The 17,268-nt window shown below is 38.8% G+C and overlaps 1 protein-coding gene across 1 annotated transcript in view; it reads left to right on the forward strand.

The window, feature by feature from the left end:
• PDGFD (platelet derived growth factor D) overlaps nucleotides 1–17,268 on the forward strand; it is a 357,317-nt gene that overhangs the window by 327,066 nt on the left and 12,983 nt on the right. The window contains exon 6 of the mRNA XM_007946000.2: nucleotides 11,426–11,640. Coding sequence (XP_007944191.1) covers nucleotides 11,426–11,640 — 215 coding nt within the window. The remainder of the gene's footprint in view (nucleotides 1–11,425; nucleotides 11,641–17,268) is intronic.

Below are 17,268 nucleotides of genomic sequence, written 5' to 3' on the forward strand. Positions count from 1 at the left end.
TTTTTTTTTTTTTGATGATTCTGTGTGTGTTAAAGTTCAGGTACTTTTAGTTGAAAGTTCTGAAATGTTTAAGCTCATTTCTATATAACTTTGGAAAGGATTTTTAACTTTTTTTATAAATAAATTATAACGGAAATTATTTTTATATCCCATGTTATTATATAAGGAGCCCTGGCATAGTGGTTAAAGTGCTCAGCTGCCAACTGAAAGGTTCACAGTGTGTGTGTGTGTGTGTGTGTGTGTGTGTGTGATTTGGGTGAAGGTTTACAGAGCAAATTCACTTTCCATACAGCAGTTCACATACACTTGGCCTCATGACATTGACTAAAATTTATTCCAATGCAACAGTTCCCCCTCCCACTTCCTCCCCATAGTTACCTCTTCCCTGTGTCCATCCTTCCATGCACTCCTGCCCCCTGAGCTGTCTCCCTGTGCATAAACAGCCCTTCTTTCTCCCTGATTGTTCTCTCCAAGGAGTGTATCTATCTCAGGTAAATGTTCAACTCATATGCCTGTCTTTTACTTGGCTAGAAGCAAAAGTGGGTTCAATTCCAGACCTGAAGGGCAGCTAGGGGCCATAGTCTCAGGGGTTCCACCAGGCTTTATCAGACCAGCAAACCTGGTCCCCCCCACTTTTTTTTTTCCTCCAAATGATTTTGAGTTTTGTTCCACATTGTTCTCCCTCTCTATCCAGGATCTCCTACATAGATCCCCTTCCAAGTGGTTAACAGTGATAGCTGGGCACCACCTAGTTCATCTGGTGTCATAGTCGTATAGGCTGCAGATCGGATGGTGTACCAGTCATTAGGACTAATTGTTTCCATGAATTTTTGGTTGTATTCATTCTTTGGTCTGGATGAGGAGAGACCCATCGTTGCATCTAGATGGCAGCTTACAAGCTTTTAAGATCTCAGTCGCTACTCGCCAAAGTAGGAGGTAGAACAATGTTTTGTGTAGTATGTTATGCCAGGTGAGCTTGATGTCCCCTGTGACTATGGTTCCGAGCCCACGGGTTCAAATACTCAGTCTCTCTGGATTGCTGGTTGTGACCAAGCAGTGACTACAACCTTGCCCCTTGTCAGCTCTACTATACACCTGGGAATTCAGGTCATACACATAAACTTATAAGACCATTGTCTGCCAACCCTATACATGTTCTTTGGTATACTCCCCGCTTCATAGACATACCTACTAGTTCAGCCTGTCTACCCATCTATCCACCCATACTGGTTACTTCTTTATGTGAGTAACCAAAAAAATCCAAACCTGTTGCAATCGAGTTGATTGTAACTCAGAGTGACCTCCATAGTGTTTCCAAGGCTGTAAATCTTTATGGAAGCAGACTGCCCCATATTTATCCCATGGAGTAGCTGGTGGGTTTGAACTCCTGAGCTTTTGGTTAGCAGCCTGATCCCTTAACCACAACATCACCAGAGCTCCTTTTTCTGTGAGTAGCCAAGTGCCATTTGCACCACTCAGCATGTAGTGGGCCTCGTATTTTTACTGCTATGTTTACTTTGTTTACAAATCTCTGCAAGGTATTTCTGTGAACTCTTGTGATGTCTTCTCTGTGAGGCTCTTTGAGATAACTATCAGTAATCTGGAGAGCCTCATACATAGTATCCAAATATTGTTATATTCAAGTATCTCTATAATCAGTACACTCATTAAAAGTTTACAAAATAATCACCAAGTACTAAACTTCTTTATAATATTATTTACCCAGAAACTTTCTGGAACCATTTTGCTTCTTGGATGTTTTCTTTGCTAAGCTTTTTTTTTTAAAAACTTTACCAGCTTTTATGACTCAGATGATTTGTAAGTTTCTAGATTCCCCACTCAGTTTGCCAACAAACATTAATAAAAGCCATATTGTTGTTTATTGTGTTGCATATATTGATGAGGGCACACACAGAAAATGTTTAAAGAAATTCTCAACACAGGGACAAGAACACTTTCAGATCTTTTCCTCTTAGTGCCATTGCTTTCTCTGTTTTTCTCCTAGGTGCAGTTGTCCATTTTTGTGGATATCTTGACCCTACTCCCATAATCAAAATTATTCCTCCTATCTAGGTGCATAATTCAAATGCAAATCAATAAGGAAAATCCATTGGGTCGTGGAAAGCCATAGGTAAATTTTAGTGTCTGAGTGTACAAATGTACATTTTCCACAGAAGTTACTCTTATTGAAGATGAATGTGCATGCTATGTGTTTTCCATGCCCATTTGTTTTCTGTGAAGCACTGGGAACCATTAAACTATCCTTTGCTCAGTACCCAGGGGATTTAATGAGACAACACACCCTTCCTGGAGCGCAGTGGAAACTGCTAGGAGAATCCAGCTAACCAAGAATCTTTACTTATAAATGACTGTGCTAAGTCCCATAAAGTTAAATTGAATACACAGAATCATTGTCTTCTGACATTTAGATTGAAATGGGCATGACCTTCCTTTCCTTGGAGATGCCAAAATGAAGAATCTCTGTGTCTTCTAGTGTGTTAAACTGGGTTCTCTAGAGAAGCAAAACCAGTAAAGCTTATATATACAGAGAGAGAAAGAGAAATTTATCTTAGGAAAATGGCTCACACACTTATAGAAGCTCAGAAGTCCCAAGTTCTTGGATCGTACGTTAAGCTGGAGGTTTTTTCTGACTCACACAGCTGCAGGGACTGAAGAACTCAAGGTTAGCAGGCAGTACTGGCTGTTGACTCCAGTGAATGACAAGACTTCAGTGAATCCAAGATCTCCAGGCCGAATGGTGGATTGTTTGGTCATGTACAGTTGTAGGCAGCACAAAAAGAATCCCAATCCACAGAAGAGTGTCTCTTTTCACAGTATGTCCATAAATATACTGGAAGCAGGCCACACCCCTAGGGAAACTCCCTTTCAATGGATTGACTACTCAAAATATATACATCTGACCCCATCATTGGAACAACCCACATCACAATTGCTTAAAACACATGTAATTGTGGTCCAGCCAAGTTGACACACAGCTCCAATTATCACATCTGGTTTTAGGTGATTCTGTACTTGCCTCATTTAACTGTTTGACTCATTTCAACAATAATACGGGACATGCCTATTGAGAGCCAGGAACTGGTCCATGCTTTAAATACTCAACTCATTCACTCTTAATGAATTTCTTGGCAGGAAAGTAGATATTCCTATTTTACATAGTAAAAAAAACAGAAATCAGAAATGTTCCTTTGCAGCTGGAAAATAAAGTGCCATGACATGAACTTGAGTTTGTCAACCAGGACATGCTGTGTGGGACACAAAGATGTTTAAAGTTCAGAGATTGGTGGTCAACTAGGAGCACTGGTGGGGTAGTCCCTAAGGCATTTGACTGCTAACTAGAAGCTTGGCAGTTCAAACCCACCAGCCACTCCTCCTCAGAGGAAGATTGGGCAATCTACTTCCATAGAGATACCGCCTCAGAAACCCAAGGAGGGGTCACTCAGAGTCAAATTGGCTTGACGAATGTGAGTTTGATGAGAGAGACAAATGTTTAAAGGCCTCCTTGATGTTTAAACATATCCCAACTTACTCTTTTATTATTCATTGTATAGATGTGCTTCAGACACATCATGACAGAGTCATGACAGAGAATTGCCTTATGATTTGCCTTCACGCCTCATTCAGGGCTTTGCACACATTCACTCATTCATCCATTCATGTTTCTAGCACATATCTATTGAGTGTGATTACTATATACTTTATAACTTTAAGCAAGTCACTTAACTCTTCTGTGTCGCAGTTTCTACATCTACTAAATGGGAATTGTAATCTCTAATCTGAGGGCTTGTTATGGGAATTAATGAGATTTGGGTTTGCAGAAGCATCTCATACAGTGCCAAGCATGTAGTAGGTGCTAGATAAATTTCCATTCACTCACAGATTAATGACATTTTAAACCATGAAGATAAGAAATTGTCTGATCAAGAACTTTTTACTGTGATTTTAGTTAATTTCTCTCTGCTCTGCCCTCAGAAAAACCAGCTAATCACTTGGTCTTTTTGCAAATACAAATAGTAAATGAAATGTCTCCATTCTTTTGAAATTAAAACAACAAATAGAGTCATGATATGCAGCGTATTTCATGATTTTAAATTAAAGATACCCCAATATTTCCCTGTTAAAATTATAAAATAATTTTGCTTTCCAGATGTATTTATACCTTCAAATTGGGGTTGAAATGTGAAAACAGTTCTCACAATTATGTGCTGATTTATAGAAGAAGAAATCTGAAAATCACAGTGAGGTTGTAATGTCCATAAGGATGAACAGACTCCTCCTGGGGAATTTATGAACCTTGAAAAACCTGAGAGGTACTGGTTGCTTTGAGTAAAAAATACTACAATCAATCATATATCTCCCTCATTTCCCACTCCCAAAGCATGGTAAATTTAGTGTTTCAAAATCAAAGTCAAATTTTAGCACTTTGCATAACAGATTGTTGTTACTATTTCCTATTTGGCAAAGATGTTTTCCTTAGCATCTTGAGATACGTATCTGAGAACCAGCCTTCTTGATGCCATCCTACACCATGTATAGAACTGGTTCTAATTTCCATGGGTCTTGACACAAATAATCTTCATGCATCATGGCTAATTCCTGGTGGAGCTGGTCCTAGAACTTTGGTTTCCCAATTCTAGTCTAACACCTTCTCACTATACCACACAGCAAGTCTGTCTTGAGCTAAGAGACAAACACTGTAACATATGATATGACATCCTACTCATTCTCTAAAAGATAGTTGGAGTCTCTCTCCCTCGCATATAAAAAGAAAAAAAATCAATTAAAAACCCAGTACTTTATTTGATGCATTCAGTTAGTAGTTACTTAGTACCCGTTCTTTGCAAGGAAGATTGGGATTTATTGTTAAAGCAATAAGCATAGGCCAACCTTTTCTAATCTTGACTTTAAGCTTATGGATATCCATTCAGTCACAAAAGATGAGCTTTTAAAAATCAGAAATGCTTGGGTCCATAAACTCACTGCTCTAGAATTGATTCCTACTTGTAGTGAGCTGCAAGGAGAGAGTAGAACTGCTCCATAGGATTTCCAAATAGAAATCTCCCATAGAGTGGCTACTGGGTTGGAACAGCTGACATTTCTGTTAGCAGCAGAGCACTTAACCACTGTGCCACCAGGGCTTCTTAATGCTTGTCTAGGGTGCCATAATGACAGCAGCTGTTTTAATTGGATTCAATTAGTTATTTTAAATATCCTGAACTAGCACATATGCTTAGACTATGAAGATGATGTGCTTCTTTCAGGAGTCTCCTGCTTCTAACACTTAAAAACTAAATGATTTTAGAGGAGGTTGACTTAATGACCTGCGTTTGGTCCTAAATAAAGCAACTGATAAAGGACATTCTACAAAGTAAGTCCTATAATAAAAAGCAGAGAAAGTGTGTTGAGTACATAATAAAGACGTGACAGAAGATGTAGGGTGAATGTGCCTTTTGACTTAGGTCATAAAAGATTAAAAAGGTATAGCAGACAGATTGTAGAGAAGGTAAAATAAAATGGAAAAAGCATGGTGTTAAAAAAGAACACAGCCTGACTACAAGCTCTCATTCTTCTAAAGCCATCACCATGTGCTAAATATGTCCTTATATGCAGGCTGCTGCTCTTGCCTGCTAAACAGTTCATAAAGAATTTCAACATTATAAAGGCTAGACTGGGTTGTTATACAGTGATGACCGTCTATCACTAATAATGTGCAAAAGTTTAATTGGATACTCTGGCAGTCACAGGTAGATCAAGAGAAAAAGTCTGTGACACGCATGACAGAATAATGATTGTTGAAAGAACAGCACAGTGAAAGCTGGTCATTAACTTGACAGAGACTGACCCAAGGAAACCATCCACCTGTTGAACAAAACAAGCAGTGAATTAAACATGTGTGGGAAGAACAAATGTTCAGCCTGAGAGGATTATTTGTTTCACAATGAATTTTTATGGTCACAAAATTTCTAAATTATCAATTTAGAAAAGACTTCACAAATCTTTTCTTAAGCTGTTCACTACCCATGCCTTGCTTGCCAAGTATGAGAAATATAACATTGGATTTATCTGTCATAGAGAAAGAATCACTAGGATACTGGGCATTTGTTCCTCCTAAGGACAATCATTTTTATCAACCCTACCGGCTCTCCCCATCAGCCTCTGATTGGTTTTTATGTCATAGACTGCAGGTAGGTGAGGATAAGACAGAGGTTCAAGGAGAAGTGAAGGCAACATGAAGAGCTGACATTGGCAAAAGTCTCCTCAGTCCAGGTGAAAAGGATTAAACTCAATATATTATACAATATCAAATAAAAAAGTAGGTTCTGTGCAGTTGCCTGGTTTATTAGGGGCACCATGACATGCTTTTCCAGTAGAACCTGATAGGTGAATGTGTATGCACAAGTACATGCATTCAGGTAAATGTAATTGACAACATCTTGAAAATGACAACTCTGGACCTATCAAAGCACCAAGGTAGTCAGGCCATTTGGACAGCAAGTGGTCCTCCAGTGGAAAGACATGAACATGGCTGAGAAACTGTTCATTGCATCTGTCTTCAGACTGAGGCTCATAAGGACAAGAGACATGGAAAAGCCTGGGCTCAAAAGTTGCCTCTGCCACTTATTGAGTGTGTGTCTATGGATAAGTTTTTTGTTAATGTCTCAAAAGCTCAGTTTCCTTACCTATAAAAAGAAATGTAATAGTAGTATTCAATCATAGTATTTATGAAGATTTAAGAGCTCTGGTAGCATAGTGCCTAAGGTGCTTGACTGCTAACCAGAAGGCTGGCAGTTCAAACCCACCAGCCACTCCTCGGAAGGAAGGTCGGGCAATCTACTTTAGTAGTGATACTGCTTCGGAAACCCAAGGAGGGGTTGCTATGAGTCAGGTCCGACTCGATGGCAAACAACAACAACAACATGAAGATTTAATGAAATCATATATGTGAAGAACTTTCCACACTAGCTGGCACTTAGTAATACAGTTTTCCAGGATCAAAAAGAACAGGATGACTCTCCTAATCAGATCTAGGCTCTAATCCTCAGAAATTGAACAAAGTCCTTGTGTGGCACAAATAGTTAGCTATAGAATCCAGCTGCCCTATGACTGTTAACCTGAAGTTTAGTAGTTCAAACTCATCCATTAGTAATGGGGAAGGAAGAAAGGCCATCTCCTTCCATTAAACTAAAGTTTAGTAGTTCTCCTTCCATTAAACTAAAGTTTAGTAGTTCAAACCCATCTATTGGTAATGAGGAAGAAAGGTAATCTGCTTCCATTAATATTACAACCAAGACAACCCTATGGAAAAGTTCCACTCCTGTAGCACATGGGGTATCATGACTCAGAATCTACTAGACAGCAACATGTTTGGATTCTACTTTCACCAATATACCATGGCTTTACATATACCCATCCCAATGCTCAGATCTCAGAATTTTTATCACATCATGAGGGACCTCTGGGACTGGGCTGGGCCTTAAGGCTGAGACTGCGGAAGGAAGGAGCCCCAATGCACTGCACAGTGCCTGATTTTGGATTAATGTCTGGAGGAAGCTGTTTTGGACAATGGATCCTTCTCGGCTTTTCTAGCAGGCTATCAGCATGCAGCCCACAAAACTTAAGATGTTGAAGATCCAAGAAAAATCAAGATTCAAATTCAGAAGGACAACAAATGATGGATTATAACATTATGTATACCTGGGTGAAACAAGTCATTAGATGAGATTAATGGGTTTTGGAATAACGTGGGAGCATCTTTGCTGCTCTGTCATGTTCAGCTATAGATACTGAAGCAGGAATAGAAAAGGGCAGCCCCTCTCCCGAGATTTGCACCACATGGCCTGCCTTCCATTCAGAAGGCTCCACCAGCCCCACTTCCAAGCTGAACACCAGAAGCTTTCATTGCAGCTCAGCCTCATGCCTGGCTCCCTGCTCTACCAAGCTGCCTAATCAGTCTTCTTTGACTGGAAACTCAATATCCCCTGCAGAGAGCCTGCAATCATGCTTTGAAGTTATTTGCATCCAGTCAGAAGAACCTTTTAGTTCTAGTTCTAAATTGAGTGGCTCAGTGGTTTCAATCCCCTGATAAGTACGGCAGCTGGATTCTATAGCAGTCACACTGGGCCACAGTTTTTAGTCACATCAGTGAATTGATGCATAAAACTGACAGCAATGTAAATCTTCTCATGGCTGGTAAGAAACGGAAGTTGCCAGTGCCACTCATTAAAACAGTTATATAATATAAAGAGTTCCATTTTAAGGGAAATGAGATATATATACCTTATCTTTTTTACTGTGTTTGGGGATTTAGCTAAACTCCAAAGAGTAGGTATGAGTCATTTGCTCCAATATATCATGGATATAAGAATGTGGCATTCCACCACTCCTTCCCCAGTGTAACACCATCAGAGAAGTTGGGCCTCTTCCTTCAGCTACTGAGTTACCCATCATCCCCTTGTTCTTTTTTGATATGGCAAAGGCTATGGAGCAAAAGGAGATAAGGGCATCAATTCCAATGTAACCACTTACTACTCACCTTGAGTAAATAGTTGTTGTTGTTGTTGTTATGTGCCATCGAGTCAAACCCGACTCATAGCGACCCCTCCTTGGGTTTCCGAGGCAGTATCACTATGGAAGTAGGGATTCTGCCTCGGAAACCCAAGGAGGGGAGTAAATAGTACCCACCTCAAAAGGGTGGGTAACAACTAAATGAAATATGTGTAAGGTGCCTCTCAATATTGTTACTTCCTTTCTGCCTTCCTACACATCACAACCTAGTGTGGTGCTAGTAACACCTCTTTATTCCTTGGTTTTATATAACTATACTTCATTATCATAGGCAGCAGATTTGGCCCTCTGCATTGCCCAGCAATGCACAGGCCAGCATCAGTATTTATCTCAAGGTGACACTTGTAATGGATGATTGCTGCATTTCTTAATCCATTTATGTAATCCTTCCTGCTTTGCTTGCAGTTATTTTCAGGGCTTTAACAGCAATAAAATGATTCCTTTCCCAAGACAGAGTTCATTCAATTTAAATCTGTATTGATTATAACTAAACTTATGACATGTCTTTAGAAAGGAATAGAGAAAAAACAGTAATAAATTATGCCCAATGATTATTTAGCCTTTATTCAGCTCTCACAGTGTCCTAGGCTCAGCATACAACACTTGGGAATAAATCCTTGTCCTTGAGAATCAAACCATCATTGAAAGGGCCTCACCCACATATACAGTCAGGCAGAGCATCAGTCCAACTGCCCTTTAATCCCTGATTCAAGGGTATCCAGCCATATGATCAGTTTTTGTTTTTTCCTTTCTTGCCATTAATGAAATTAGGTGAATTCCCGGGGTCAATGGACTCCTTGCTGATATTTGTGCCCTCTTTTTTTTTTTTTTTTTAGTTTTGCTCAGATGTATTCTACTGACAGAGTCCTTGATCTTTGAACTCTACCTCAAGAGACCACTCCTTTTTGCTCCTCAAGAAGTTTTGGTTGAAGACTAAGATTCGTACATGGGCTAAAGTCTCCCTGTGGTGGCTTAGCTGGTGCACAGGGGATGTGTACTAAGAAATGGTGATTGGAACTTGTGCAGATAAAATTTTCTCCTAACTGCATTCTTGTGAAAATAAATTCATTTATGTGCTCACCAGTTAGGGGATTTGAATGCCAAATGGATGGATGATTAGAAGGATTTTTAAGAAAACTGATTAAAATATAATTTATGTAAAACTATAATATAAAATTTATTCAAGTCAGTTTATGAGAAGGTCTGGTGCCACTGTGGTTAAAATGTTGTTGTTGTTGTTATGTGCCATCGAGTCGAGTTAGAGCTGACTCATAGAGACCCCTCCTTGGATTTCCAAGGCAATATCACTACAGAAATGGATTGCCCCATCTTCCTTCCGAGGAGTGGCTGGTGGGTTTGAACCTCCAGCCTTCTGGTTAGCAGTCAAGTGCCTTAGGCACTATGCTACTAGAGATAGTCAGCTGCTAATCAGAAGGTGAGTGGTTCAAATCCACCAGGCACTTCAATATATTGGAGCAAAAGGACATTCAGTTTCTAGTCAAAGAAGACTGATTAGGCAGCTTGGTAGAGCAGGGAGCCAGGCATGAGGCTGAGCTGAAATGAAAGCTTCTGGTGTTCAGCTTGGAAGTGGGACTGGTGGAGCCTTCTGAATGGAAGGCAGGCCACGTGGTGCAAATCTTGGGAGAGGGGCTGCCCTTTTCTATTCCTGCTTCAGTCTCTATAGCTGAACATGACAGAGCAGCAAAGATGTGGCAGAGAAAGAGAAAGGAGAAAGATGTGGTGGTATGCTTCTGTAAAGATTTATAGCATTGAAAACCCTTTGGGGAAGTTCTACTCTGTGCTATGGAGCAGCTATGAGTCAGAATTGGCCTGAAGGCAATGGGAATGGGTTTAAGTATTTATGACTTAGACTTGAAAATTTAAAGTGATGTTCTAAATTCATAGAAGTCCCAGTAACCACATCTCTTTGAAAATATATTGAGAGAGTAATGGACCAAAAAAAAAGAAATTTCTGGAAATGTGATGTTTGATCTTTATTTGTTTGTTTTTTATTATTTCTCTTGAAGGAGAAAAAATGGAGTAATAATTAAAAAGAATCAAGATAAATTATAATAACCAGCATCAACTGAGTGCCAGACACATTATAATCAATCTTTTAAGTATTGCTATGAAATGGGTAAAGTTATATTATTTACAATTTGTAGGTGAAAAGGCAGAGTTCAGAGCACTTAGGTAACTTTCCAATGAAAAAGAGGCAGATCCGTGACATAAGGGCAGCTATAGCTTTACTGCAGAGCCCAAGCCCTTGACCACTATGCTCTACTGCCATCTAGGACCCAATGCACAGACATGCACCGCACTCAAAACAACTAAAAATGCCATTTTCTTTAACCTTTTGCTTGACCTTTGAGTTAAAGTTAAGTTAGAACTTTTTTCTTCCCCATATTTATTTGTAAAATTTCATTTCCAGGTAAATAGATTGATTATCCCTAAGATGTCTCCAATATAATTCAAATTATATTATAAAATAACTTAGAATCAAGAATGTATTTAGAAACAAAGAGAGAAAAGCAATGATTTTAGATTGATTACTATTTTTCTTACCTCAGAACATTTTTTTTTTAACATTTGACGAAAGATTCAAGGCAATTTGAGCTGAGATACAGCTTTTATAAATTTTAGTCAATAATTTTTTTTCTTTTTTTGATGGGCAAATAGGATCAGAAGAGAAATTAGATTTTCCAATTTAGATGTTTGTGGTAGTAAATGAGAACACAGGAACAATTTTAATCCCTAGATCCATGATATCTTCACAGACTCTTCCCATCCTATTCCCAAAAGTACATGTCTCTACAGTTGTGTGTTTGTTTGCTTACAGTTGACCTGGACAGACTCAATGATGATGTCAAGAGGTACAGCTGCACTCCCAGGAATTACTCGGTCAATTTAAGAGAGGAGCTGAAGTTGACGAATGTGGTCTTCTTTCCACGTTGCCTCCTTGTGCAGCGCTGTGGAGGAAATTGTGGCTGTGGAACTGTCAACTGGAAGTCCTGCATTTGCAATTCAGGAAAAACTGTGAAAAAATATCATGAGGTATGCCATTCTGAAATGTCTTTGTAGCCATGGTGCATTTAGTCCTTTTTAGCTACATCAGTCATGGAATATAGGATACAAGACCAAGGCAGATTGTTCACCGCACAAGGGCTCCCAACCAGTGGGAAGATTGGGAGCTAAATTTTTACCTGACCTTGCTTGCCAAGCCTAGTGTTTTCAGTTCACCCTGCAAATGGGACTACTCTCTCTTATTCTCACAGTACAACATGTGGGTCACTGTTAGCCTGGCTTGAATATATAATCAATATGTAATACAGTAGTTTCAGAGCTTATTTGGCAGGCTTCTAGAAATATGATGTAATTCATTCACAGGATATGACAGTAAAATCTAGGTTGCTTTAAAAAAAAATGCGAAGAGTCAAACTTTATTTAAATTCAAGCATAAAAAACATGAACACAGTAAAGATAGCTAAATATAAATTGTCAGAATACATAAATTGCCAGAGACTTTTTCATTCTCTGAATATGAACATATTTTTCCTCTAGAAATTCTCATCTTCCCTAAATAGCAGTGAGTGCTACCTGGGGAATCAGCTCTTGAATTATGTAAAAATAAACAATAGTAAATATAAAGATAGTCCAACAAAAATGTACAGAGAATATTAACCTTTAATAATAATAATATAAGCTCAAGGCTGTGGAGTGGGTTCTGAATCATAACGACTCTTCCTTGGGTTTTCAAGGAAGTATCTCTATGGAAGTAGATTGCCCAGTCTTCCTTCCGAGAAGTGCCTGGTAGGTTTGACCCACCACTTATGGTTAGCAGTCAAATACTTAGGCACTACGCCACCACAAACACTAGAGTATTTACTGTGTTCCAGACATGATTGTAAGTACACATGAGCTCACTTAGTGACTTCTCAACTCCCTGTAAGGGAGGTGTTATTTTTATTCTCTTTTCATAAACGAGACAATAAGGCTGAAAGGATTAGTGACTTGACCAGAGTAACATGGCCAGTAATTCACAGAGCCAGAACTTAAACCCCTACCAATTGGTTCTGGAGTATATGCTATTATCACTATTCAAAAACCAAAAAATCCAAACTCACTGCCGTCGAGTCAGATCTGACTCATAGCGACTCATTCTTGGGTTTCCGAGGCAGTATCACTACAGAAATAGATTGCCTAATCTTCCTTCTGAGGAGTGCTGGTGAGTTTGAACCACCACCCTTCTGGTTAGCAGACAAATGCCTTAGGCACTACACCACCAGAACTCATGTTATCACTATTAGTACTACTTTAAAAAAAAAAACCCAAAAAACTCATTGTGATCAAGTGGATTCCACTCATGGCTACCCTATAGAACAGAGTAGAACTACCCCATAGGGTTTCCAAGGCTGTAAATCTTTACAGTAGTAGACTGCCACATCTTTCTCCTGCGACAACTGACCTTTTCCAGATGTTTAACCACTACGTACTATGTACACTAGTACATGCTCTTTTCCTTTTAAATATCTAGTGCTCTACTGAATAGAGATCAAGAGTAGACTGAAGGGGAGTTAGAAGGCCTGACAGTGACTGCAACTCTGTTACGTACTGCTTTTGGAATACATATTACTGAAGTTTAAAGTCTTAGAATGAGAAATTATATCAAATAACCCCTTATGGAGTTGTTCTGAGGATGAAGTAAAAGAATGCATATGAAATGCTCTTTGTAAGTTGTGAAACATGGTATGTTAATATTTTTAAAATGTAAACTAAGATAGGAACTAAATGAGAATTCTTATTTGAGTTGCTTTCTATCAGTATCCAAGAAAATGAAGGATAAGTTTGTTGTTAGTTTATGCCCAGTTGGCTCCCATTCGTGATGATCACATGCACAACAGGATTGGGTCAGTGTAATCCTCGGGGTGTTCATTGGCTGATTTTCAGAAGCAGATCACCAGGCCTTTTTCCTAATCTAGAAGCTTCTCTAAAACCTGTCCAATGTGGCTCACTGCTGGTATATGAAATGCGAGCTCTGGTGGTGTAGTGTTTAAGGCATTTGACTGCTGACCAGAAAGTCTAGCAGTTCAAACCCACCAGCTACTTCTCGGAAGGAAGGTTGGGGAATCTACTTCCATAGTGATACCGCTTCAGAAACCCAAGGAGGGGTCACTATGGGACGGAACGACTTGACGGCAGTGAGTTAGGGTGAGTCATGGCATATATTCCAGTATTGTAGCAGCATGCCAGCCACCACAGTATGACACACTAATAGGCAGCTGATGGAAGGAATAGATAGTTCTTCCTAAAGGAAATCCCTAACTTTGTAAAAGTGCATATTTCCTTTAGCTTAAAAATAATAAAAAATAATTAGGTAGAAGGTAACTTCTGGCCCAAATGAAAATAGTTACATCCTAACTGGTATTTTCAACTTGGGAAATGGAGGAAGTCATAGGCCTGACCATGTTTACCTTAGGATAGGGAAACATTATTTTAGAATAACATAAAACATACTTTTTTTAGTCATGAGAATCATTACTCCACCCACAGTTTTTAAAGGAAAAAAAAATAAAGTGTTCTCATAGCCAGAGAATGCCATTGTCTGTGTTCATTGTGTTTTATTTTGTATGACCTCAAGAACTCTAGTTTGGACGTTGTCCTTTGCTTCTAAAAACTGGAATTTTGTAATGTTTAGACACATCTCAAGGATAAATGTAGAATGCAAAACTAAGGCTGCAGTTAAAATGATCTGGGAAGATAGAGGAAGTGACAATAATAACTGAGGAAGAATAATTTAAATCAGGCCTCTGTTGTTGTTTGCAGAGTACTTTATTGCAGCTTGATTTTCTAACTGCTTATTGTGGAAACAGCAGAGTTAACCAGATACCCGGAAGGACTTTTTCCTCTCTGGCAGTTAACTCTGAAGAGGCTCTGAAGGGCTCAGTCACTCTTCTTCTCATAGTTCCTTTCTCTTCTCCGTACACAACGGCTGCTACCTATACATTTCTGTTCACAATTAATATCTAGAATGGAAAGCCCTTGATCTCTTTATTCTGTCTAAAATGTTGGCATCTTTTGAAACAGTTCTTTAAAGCATTTCTTTAAAACATGTGTCATAGTATTTTTACTTCTAGGACTCTGTAGAGTTCTATGCAAAATCCCTCTGCCAAGTGCTGGATGACGGAATGAAACAGCATCAATCACTCAGTCAGTAACGGCATACCTGGAACAAATACTCCTGTCATATTTTCCCTAGACTTCTAAAATACCCTTGAAATGTGTCACAGCTATCACTACCCTGAGTGCCCTATGGAAAATAGCAGATTGCTTCTTCCATTTCCAGAAATGGGGGTTTCATGAGCTCAAGCTCATTAGGGAAAATTCCTAGCCCTTTATTCTATTAGTTCTGTGTCTGTGTTCTTACCTCAGAGAAATGAGAAACCAGTTTCTCCAGCTCATGGTTGTAGCTGATGAGATGTCAAATGAGTTTCTATGAGAGATGAGCATCCTTAAGGGTGTAACTAGAACTTGTCACACTAATCAGGCCTGTGTGATTTTTCACAGTTATTTCAATGCTTAACATTTAAGGAATAAAATCCAGGAAATTACAGATCCCCTATTAAACTAACATCACTGCTGTTTTCACAGGCCATGCTACTTCTGCTGTAAGGGTTTGAGCATTCTTTGCTGTGTAAAAAATTGTTTCCGTCTTTATGATTTCCTGTCTTCAGAAGTTTCTAGGCACCATGTTAGGTTGTTTTTGTTTCATTTTGTTGTTTTCCTTTTTCCTAACAACCATTCTGTGCCTCTTGGAATAAACAGGTTATAACAAACACTTTTGGTCATGATTTTAAAAAGAGAAGTGTTTAGAAAACATGTATTGTGTTGACAGAGTATACCATTAATTCCATTTCTTCTTCCCTTGATAATGCATACTGAAGGAACAGAATATTCCCTAGAAATATGGTTACTTTTTACATTAATATATACTGTTTTTCATCATTTGACTACCTGCCTATGTTCAATTGGTGAACAGCCAAAAACATGAAGCAGTTGAAAGTGAAAGATAAAAGTTAATTTTCTCTGTCCCTCCTCTCTGATGGAGTGATTGGGAAGTATTTGATTTTGCTAGGATGCTTAATAACTACCAGCACTATTCAAGCAAACTTTCTGCAGTGATAAGAATGTTCCAGGATGGTAGCCACTAGCTATATGTGGTTATTGAGCACTTGAAGTGTGAGTAGCCCAAATGAGGAATAGAATTTTGAATTTGATTTCATTTTATTTTTCATTTAAGTGGAAATAGCTACACACGGCTGTTGTTGTTGTTGTTGTTATGTGCCGTCGAGTCATACCTGACTCATAGCGACCCCTCCTTGGGTTTCCGAGGCAGTATCACTACGGAAGTAGGATTGCCCAACCTTCCTTCCGAGGAGTGGCTGGTAGTCACTGCCATATTGGACAATGGGTCTAGACCTATCTCTGTTTCTTAGGCATTTGTAGCATCTAGAATCATTCCTATCTCCAACAAAACTGAAAAACCAAAGGCTCATAACTGACTTTGGGGGATTCTTTTTTATATTTTAATAGAGAATTTTACATTCAAAAAGCTCTGATAGCCTAGTGCCTAAGGCACTTGACTGCTAACCAGAAGGCTGGCTGTTCAAACCCACCAGCCACTCCCTAGACTGCCTCAGAAACCCAAGGAGGGGTCGCTATGGGTCGGATCTGACTCCACAGAAATGGTTTTATAGTATAAGAGGTCAGATATAAAACTAGTAATGAAATATTTGACATTGACTTCAGATAAAATAATAATACTTTTCATTTTCACATATTTTAAGCAGCTTCCATTGAACAAGCCCAGCTAAAACTGCAAATTGAGACAAAGGAGACAGAAAAACAGTAATTTTTAAGGAGTTTCTACTTTCTGCCAAAAGTCAGTGGTTTTTAACTCATGATTATAATTAACTAAAAAGTCAATGATTTTTTTTCTTCTTTTCTTTTTCTGGGAACAGAGTTTCTGGGGCTTAGAAAGGGACTACCTGCTTTTTTCCCTTCCTTACTCTGTGAGCGACACTAAGAGTCAACTCTCTCCCAGCTTTGTCCTACTTAGAGAGAGGGCAAAATATCATGTGGCAAGAAGAAAGCAGGTGTGGGTTCTGGTTCTAGCTCCTGGCACCTCAGGAGGCAACCAAGGATTTGCCATTAAAGACCCACTAGGGCTTCAGGTTTCCTCATTTATTCTCCTATTTATTCCATATTCCCCAGAATACCACCTGATTATGACTTTCTAGGCCGACCTAAAATTACATGATATCCTTAAACTATTACACTCTATCCTTTCCCCCAAAAAATTTATCTTAATGAAATTGTATAAAGATTACAAACATTGATGATGGAAGCATTAGGTAATTGTAAAAGAATAAAGATATGATCTGGAATGGTTAATGTTTATATACTACTTGTAAAATAGTTAATTTGCCCGTCTTTATAATGGGATAGAAACACGTGTGCTTCTTACCTCATGGGAATACTGGGTGAATGACAGCATCTCAAGACTGAAAATCACAAGACAAATGTGGATGGAAATCTTTTAGAGTGTAGTCTGGCTTTCTTTCTTTTCTTTTTTTTATTTATTTATTGTGATTTGGGTGAAGATTTACAGAGCAAATTCACTTT

The sequence above is a fragment of the Orycteropus afer genome, unplaced genomic scaffold, assembly GCF_000298275.1.
Source record: "Orycteropus afer afer isolate SDZICR_OR568_19922 unplaced genomic scaffold, OryAfe1.0 scaffold00147, whole genome shotgun sequence".
Taxonomy (NCBI): Eukaryota; Metazoa; Chordata; class Mammalia; order Tubulidentata; family Orycteropodidae; genus Orycteropus; species Orycteropus afer.